The sequence below is a fragment of the Mya arenaria genome, chromosome 7 (genome assembly GCF_026914265.1).
Source record: "Mya arenaria isolate MELC-2E11 chromosome 7, ASM2691426v1".
Taxonomy (NCBI): domain Eukaryota; kingdom Metazoa; phylum Mollusca; class Bivalvia; order Myida; family Myidae; genus Mya; species Mya arenaria.
The window spans coordinates 66,280,505-66,289,244 of NC_069128.1; the positions used below are offsets into that span (position 1 = coordinate 66,280,505).

General features: G+C 40.5%; 1 protein-coding gene across 1 annotated transcript; it reads left to right on the top strand.

The window, feature by feature from the left end:
• The first annotated feature begins 941 nt into the window (after positions 1-941).
• LOC128241897 (uncharacterized) lies at positions 942-6,968 on the top strand. Its single transcript, XM_052959018.1, has 3 exons — positions 942-1,322; positions 3,880-4,023; positions 6,610-6,968. Exons 1-3 carry the CDS (start codon positions 1,259-1,261, stop codon positions 6,813-6,815), a joined length of 414 nt encoding a protein of 137 aa, XP_052814978.1. The 5' UTR covers positions 942-1,258; the 3' UTR covers positions 6,816-6,968.
• Positions 6,969-8,740: the final 1,772 nt, after the last annotated feature.

The following is an 8,740-nucleotide window of genomic DNA, read 5'->3' on the forward strand; positions in this document are numbered from 1 at the left end:
CCATAGTACGTTTTGAATATTGCTGACTATCTAAATAGTTTTATCTAGCTTTCTGAATAACGTGTATCAGCGCATAGGTTATCAGTGAAACTAGACAGGAAGGGGCAGAATAGACTGCCAAGAAATGAAAGATTATGCATATTGTATGCCCGATGATACACAAGAAATTGAGGATGAATTTCATTTGTGTTATAATATGTAGTTGTTTCGATGACCTCCGATCAAATTTTATTGACAATGTATGTTAGTGTAGAACCTAGAATGCTTAAACTTACACAATATGTTAGTAGTAATAACAAATCAACTATTATAAATTTATATGAATTTTCGGAACAGGCTAATACTAGAAGAGATTTGTAAATTGATGATATTGATTAAGTTTTTATCGTATATTCCTTATTGTTACCATTAACCTCTCGCGTTTCCATGATATATCTACATCACTGATCATACAGCTTTTATATATGTTATAATTCACAATATTGCTATACATGGCAGGGGCGTAGCTAGGCATACAAAAAATTGAATGCCCGATGGTTCTATGTGAGTTTGGGGACTTTTATATGTGCATTTCACTCACTTAATTATATTTGCAATTATTACAATAAAATCAAGCAATACACCCTATACGTTGTTTAAATAAACACCAAACTTTGGTTAAAAAACAACAAACTTTTGAGTTTTTCAGTGTACGAGTAGCTATTAGTTTTTAATGCATTTTATGGTTATTTAAGTTTTATCAATTTTTCAAAAAAAGTTGCAGGCCCAGGCCAACAAGGTTTATATGTAGCTACGCCACCGCATGAACATTTTACATATTTCTTAAACTACACTTGAACCGTTATTGGTATTTGCTACCTTGTAACGATGATCGCATGCATGAACATTCTGTTACGTACATATTATATATCTTATACATTTATTCGTCTAGAAACTTTGTTGCATATGAGGAAAAAAACTTCTGCACTGCTCTGTTCTATTAATTTTGAAGCATCCGAACAGTTGCGGTCCAACTGTAAAATCGCTTCGTTATATGACTTTGTAGAAATTGGAAGTGACTACCTCAACTTTGTATCAAGAATGTGCTTCAATCGCATTACGTGCTGAACGCCCAACTTTCTGAAGTAGGAAGCTGGTTTATGCATTATTGTAATTTTCAGAGAAGAGAACAGTTCTTACCTACTGCATCCAGAACACTTATAGTGTTTTAACGTTTTGTTCAAGGTTGTTTAATGGTGGGTGCTTTTACAGTGACAAAATGAAAGCGTTGTTCTTTTCATGTGTTTCTTTTGTATTATTGGCTTCAGGGATATTCGTTGGAGGTAAGCATTACATTGTTTTACAATTTTTCTCCACGAATACAGGTTATTGTACGGTAAGGATATGTTTCAAAACAAAGGGGGTTGTCACGGTGCCAGGACTTTATATTAGGGTCAGTTGTGACCAAAACTAGGTCCAGACCCAAAAAAATTGTGACCACCCTTATATATTGTGGGTGGTCACAAATATTTTGGGTCTGGACCTAGTTTTGGTCACAACTGACCCTAATATAGTGTCCTGGCACCGTGACAACCCCCTTTGTTTCAAAGCATCAGCTCGGCCTCTTTTCATCGAAAACAACCGCGGATGTATGGGGTTACCATAGTAAAAGTAGTTCGTTAAATTTAAATGATATGTTAACAATTGACAGTGTTTTAACACATGTGATGTGTAGCAGTACAAGCTCGAATTCACTGGCTACCAATTACAGTGTGTATACCACGTGATAAATTAGGTCATATGTGTATACCACGTGATAAATTACGTCATAAAGGCTATGTCGGAAAGCAACATTTTGCTTAAAATGAAGACATAAAACAAAGATACTGTTCTGTTATTACATCATTTTAAATGAAACAAATGGCAGTCTATGCCGCTTAAAGAGCCCCGCCTTCGTTTTTACCGGAGTTTAACTAGGTGATTAATTCTATCAAAGACTTCGACAAACCTGTTTAAAAAATAAAATAATGCTTTGACATCGGGCGGCGGTTTTGTGAAAATGTGTGTCGAAGTCTTTTAAGATCCTTAACTATCGAACTCGGGTAAACGACCGAAGGTGGCGTACTGTGAGCGGCATAGACTGCGCTATGTTTCATTTATAATTGTGAAGAAAAATTGATGTTATTTTTGTTCAAAGTCTTCATTCAAAATGCTGCCTTCCGACGTAGCATTTATGATGCAACTTGCCACGTGGAAAACGCACTGGAATATTGATAGCCAGTGTTTTGTAATGTTTTAAACGTTGCATGTTTAATGATGTGCCGACATATATCAATAATAGTAAGTATAGCTGATAACCGTCAAACTAAAATTTTGTTAGAAAAACAGCAGTTCAGAAGTGTTACCATGAAACATCTAGAGTAGAAGAGGGGTATATTGCTTTGCACAGGCATGTCGGTATGTCGGTCGGTCGGTCGGTCCGTCGGTAGACCAAAGCTTGTCCGAGTGATAACTCAACAATTCCTGGACGTACGGTCATCAATCTTGACATGAAGGTTGGGCCTGACCAGTAGATGACCCCTATTGATTTAAGGGCTCATCGGGTCAAAGGTCAAGGTCACAGTGACCTTTAATGGTAAATAATTTTAAAGCTTGTCTGAGTGATAACTCAACAATGCCTAGACCTATGGTCATCAAACTTAATATGGAAGTTGGGCCTGACCAGTAGATGACCCCTATTGTTTTTGGGGGCCAAAGGTCAAGGTCACAGTGACCTTGAATGGTAAACAGTTGTCCGTGTGATAACTCGACAATGCCTGCACCCATGGCCCTCATACTTGACATGGAGGTTGTGCCTGACCAGTCGATGACCCCTATGGCTTTGGGGGTCATTGGGCCAAGGGTCAAGGTCACAGTGATCTTGAATGGTAAATGGTTGTTCTTGTGATAACTCGACATAGCCTGGCCCTCAAACTCGACATTTAGATTTTTTGTGACCAGCTGATGACTCCTATGGATTTTGAGGTCAAAGGTCATGGTCATAACACACTCTTTCCTCACACTTTGAATGGTCATAATCTTAAAACTGCCTCAACGGCATCCAATGTCAGTGACAAACCAGCTGTCATTTCGGTTCATGCATATTTCATTCAATTGTCCATATAATCCTGACAACATGGCGCTCAGGGGGGCATAATGTTTGACAAACATCTCTTGTTAAACTTGAAGTAAACGACGATGCCGTTAACAACGTTATTAACTTAAACAAAGGTCTGAACAATAGGCCTATTGTTAACAGTTCTAGTATACGCCCTTTTACATATTTAGAATGGTTCTACGAAAAAGTATTCACATCATGTATAATGTTACAGTTAATGAACTTTTGTATATCTCTAATGCTCATTGACCTATATCTCTGATGCTCATTGACCTATATCTCTAATGCTCATTATTGACCTATATCTCTAATGCTCATTGACCTATATCTCTAATGCTCATTGACCTATATCTCTAATGCTCATTGACCTATATACATTTGTAATACACTATCCAAACTATCAGCTCTTGTGAAGTTAATCATGGACATCGTATAAATGTAACGTATTACCCATGATTACCGTTTATAAGACATAATAAGTTTATAAACACATACAGTCGAACAACGTTGGTTCGAACCCCCAGGGGCCGGTGATATACCTCGAGACTCAGCAATTTCGAGCCAAGTGGAAATGCTTATTCTCATTGGAAATGAAAAATGGTCTTTTACCCGTAGTTCGAGCCAACGAGGAAATCGAGCCATACGAGCTTGAGCCACCGGGGTTCGACTGTATATACATTATGTTTGTGATAATAGCAAGTTTCTTTAAGTGATCCTAAGTAAATGATGATGTTGTTTTACAGGAACCCAAAACAGCCTGCATTGCTATGAATGTTCTGCGTATTATACACGTGACTGTGGGGATCCTTTCGACAATAGTACGATGACGTTGGTGCCTTTCTGTGCCCAGTGTTCCAAGGGATCCGTTCAAGTGGACGGACAAACGTGTAAGTATCAGGGTATACAAAATATTCTTTGTCAATGCATTAATGTTTTACAGTAGGCATTTTATCTCCTCATACAAAACAATGTCTAATTTCAAAAACATAGTAGAGATTTAGAATTAATTTCTGCAGACCATTAAGTTCAAGTACCTCAAGCAGATAATAAAAAAGCAACAAAATCCATCTCAAAGAAGATGAAAAGAATCATAAATAAAACGGTTAGCCCTTTTCAAACAGGTTTGTTCGTGGAACGTGTTTTGGCGAAAACATACGATTTAAAGATGAAATGCATTAATTATATAAATACAAATATACCTAGGTCAATGTTTTTGTCGATTTTGAAAAAAAAGCTTATAATACAACAGAATATGCAGTTTGTCTAAATCCCCTTGGTATACCGTCCCTCCACCTCAGCTTTTGGTTTACCCCCTGCCCACCCCGACCCTTGGTATACCACCTCTCCACCTCAACCCTTGCTTTTCCTCCTCTCTAACTCACCCCTTTGCATACCCCCTCTCCACATCACCCCTTGGCATACCCCCTCTCCATATCATCCCTTGGCATCCTCTCTCTCTACCTCACCCTTGTTTCACCCCTCACCACCTTACCCATAGGATTACCCCTCTCCACCTCACCCTTTAGTTTATCCTCTTTCTACCTCACCCCTTGGTTTACTCCGTCTCTACCTCAACCCTTGGTTTAGCCCCTCTCCACCTCACCCCTTGGTTTTCTCCGTCTCTACCTCACCCCTTGGTTTAGCCCCTCTCCACCTCACCCCTTGCGTTATCCCCTTCCCACCTCACCCCTTGGTTTACCCCCTCCCAACCAAACCTGATGGGGCAAAACATTTGTTTATTGATAAACTGTGGATAATGGACAAACCCAATAAGACACAATATCAAAATATCACAAGAGTGTGAGAATTATATTTCAAATAACGTGCAAATGCAGGTAAGCCCATGCGCTGCATTTATAAACTTCATCGATCTATACTAAGAAAAACAGGTTCAAAAGGTCGATCGCAAGATGCGCTCGTTGATCTATCTCTGTACAAACTGTCATGACCTCTATCTCTGTAGATACTGTAATGGCCTCTATCTCTGTAGATACTGTCATGGTCTCTATCTCTGTACATACTGTCATGGCCTCTATCTCTGTAGATACTGTAATGGCCTCTATCTCTGTAGATACTATAATGGTCTCTATCTCCGTAGATACTGTAATGGCCTCTATCTCTGTAGATACTATAATGGCTTCTATCTCTGTAGATACTGTAATGGCCTCTATCTCTGTAGATACTGTAATGGCCTCTATCTCTGTAGATACTGTAATGGCCTCTATCTCTGTAGATACTGTAATGGCCTCTATCTCTGTACATACTGTCATGGCCTCTATCTATGTACATACTGCCATGGCCTCTATCTCTGTACATACTGCCATGGCCTCTATTTCTGTACATATTGCCATGGCCTCTATCTCTGTACATACTGCCATGGCCTCTATCTCTGTACATACTGCCATGGCCTCTATCTCTGTACATACTGCCATGGCCTCTATCTCTGTACATACTGCCATGGACTCTATCTATGTACATACTGTCATGGCCTCTATCTCTGTACATAGTGTCATGGGCTCTATCTCTGTACATACTGCCATGGCCTCAATCTCTGTACATACTGCCATGGCCTCTATCTCCGTTCATACTGCCATGGCCTCTATCTCTGTACATACTGCCATGGCCTCTATCTCTGTACATACTGTCATGGCCTCTATCTCTGTACATACTGTCATGGCCTCTATCTCTGTACATACTGTCATGGCCTCTATCTCTGTACATACTGCCATGACCTCAATCTCTGTACATACTGTCATGGCCTCTATCTCTGTACATACTGTCATGGCCTCTATCTCTGTTCATACTGCCATGGACTCTATCTCTGTACATACTGCCATGACCTCAATCTCTGTACATACCGTCATGGCCTCTATCTCTGTACATACTGTCATGGCCTCTATCTTTGTACATACTGTCATGGCCTCTATCTCTGTACATACTGTCATGGCCTCTATCTCTGTACATACTGCCATGGCCTCTATCTCTGTACGTACTGCCATGTCCTCTATCTCTGTTCATACTGTCATGACTTGTATCTATGTACATACTGTCATGGTCTCTATCTCTTTACATTTACCAAAGCTTCTGCCTCTGTACATACCGTCATGGCCTCTATCTCTGTTCATACTGCCTTGACCTCAATCTCTGTACATACTGTCATGACCTCTATGTCTGTACATACCGTCATGGCCTCTATCTCTGTACATACTGCCATGGCCTCAATCTCTGTACATACTGTCATGGCCTCTATCTCTGTACATAGTGTCATGGGCTCTATCTCTGTACATACTGTCATGGCCTCTATCTCTGTTCATACTGTCATGGCCTCTATCTCTGTACATACTGTCATGGCCTCTATCTCTGTACATACTGTCATGGCCTCTATCTCTGGACAAATGTCATGACCTCCATCTCTGTATATACTGTTATTATGTATTTATGTTTGCAGTGTATTCATCGATTCCAACTTTCAGATATACAGCGAAAATGTCTGCATTCAAAGTCAGACGACGGATGTGAGCGTAACGCTACAAACTGGGAGTGCCTGTGCTCCGATGCAGCCGGATGTAACGGCCGAAACACTTTGGTCGCTGAGGGGGCAGGCTATTCTGTAGAAGCTAGTGCGTCCGTGATGATACTATCGGCATTTATTGCAATTCAACATTTTGTAATGCAGTAGCTACTCACGATCTTAGGCACAAACTTAACATATCTCATACGTAGTTAGTACAGCGGTGTATTATATGTATATAAGTTGTTGTTGTTTATGTTGTTGTTTTTTAAGTTTTTTACACGTTAGAATGCAATATGTTAATAAATTTATATTTACTTACGTGATGTTATTATTTAAATAAAAAATGAATTATAATTTAAAATTTATGAAATGCTTCACCTCGAAACACTACATCGTCGAATACCCCCGATACTCTACAATGTCGAATACCCCCGATATACTACATCGTCAAATATCCCCGATACTCTACAATGTCGAATGTCCCCGAGACATTACATCGTCGAATACCCCCGATACACTACATCGTCGGATACCCCGATACACTACATCGTCGGATACCCCGATACACTACATCGTCGGATACCCCCGATACATTACATCGTCGAATACCCCCGATACATTACATCGTCGAATACCCCCGATACACTACAATGTCGGATACCCCCGATACACTACATCGTCGAACCCCCGATACACTACATCGTCGAATACCCCCGATACACTACATCGTCGGATACCCCGATACATTACATTGTCGGATACCCCGATACATTACATCGTCGAATACCCCCGATACACTACATCGTCGAATACCCCGATACACTACATCGTCGAATACCCCCGATACATTACATCGTCGAATACCCCCGATACACTACATCGTCGAATACCCCCGATACACAACATCTTTGGATACCCCCGATACACTACATCGTCGAATACCCCCGATACACAACATCTTTGGATACTCCGATACACTACATCGTATAATACCCCGATACATTACATCGTCGAAAACCCCCGATACACTACATCGTATAATACCCCGATACATTACATCGTCGAATACCCCCGATACGTTACATCGCCGAATACCTCCGAAACACTACATCGCCGAATACCTCCGAAACACTACATCGTCGGATATCCCGATACATTACATCGCCGAATACACCCGAAACACTACATCGTTGAATACCCCCGTTACGTTGCATAGTCGAATACCCCCGATACACTACATTGTCGAATACCCCCGATACACTACATCGTCGAATACCCCCGATACACTACATTGTCGAATACCCCCGATACACTACAACGTAGGATAACCTCGATACACTACAATGTCGGTTATCCCCCGATACACTACAATGTCGGATAACCTCGATACACTACAATGTCGGATACCCTCGATACACTACAATGTCGGATACCCTCGATACACTACAATGTCGGATACCCTCGATACACTACAATGTCGGATACCCTCGATACACTACAATGTCGGATACCCTCGATACACTACAATGTCGGATACCCCCGATACACGACAATGTCGGATACCCTCGATACACTACAATGTCGGATACACTACAATGTCGGGTTCCCCCGATACACTACACACAAATTTGATATTGTTCTTAAGGTTAAGGTCGTTGCTTATTGTTGGAAGTAAATACAAGAAGAAAATGGATAAAAGTGATAATAGTTTCGCTCTATGTTAGTTTCGTGATGTCTTTGAGTGATTAATAGGGTAACTCATGTGGTTTGATGCGCCTAGCCATTTATCCCGACGATATACAATATACGTTAGAAAAAGGACTTAAGAAATAGGATTCATGTGTTCCTGGATATCTTCCTCATGAAACCTGCTTTTATATGTACAATTACACCACCAGTAGAAGACTTCACTTTCCATTGTCTCTGCTTGGGGTCAAGTATTGTTCCAGCTCATAAACATACAACTTCCTTAGTATAGAATATCAATTAACCTCTTTGGAAAACATCTGTCTGTTGGATGTTGGACTCGAGTCAACAACCTTTGGTTCATAAGCTAGGCCCGCTACCAAAATGCTGAGCTACCTCTTTTG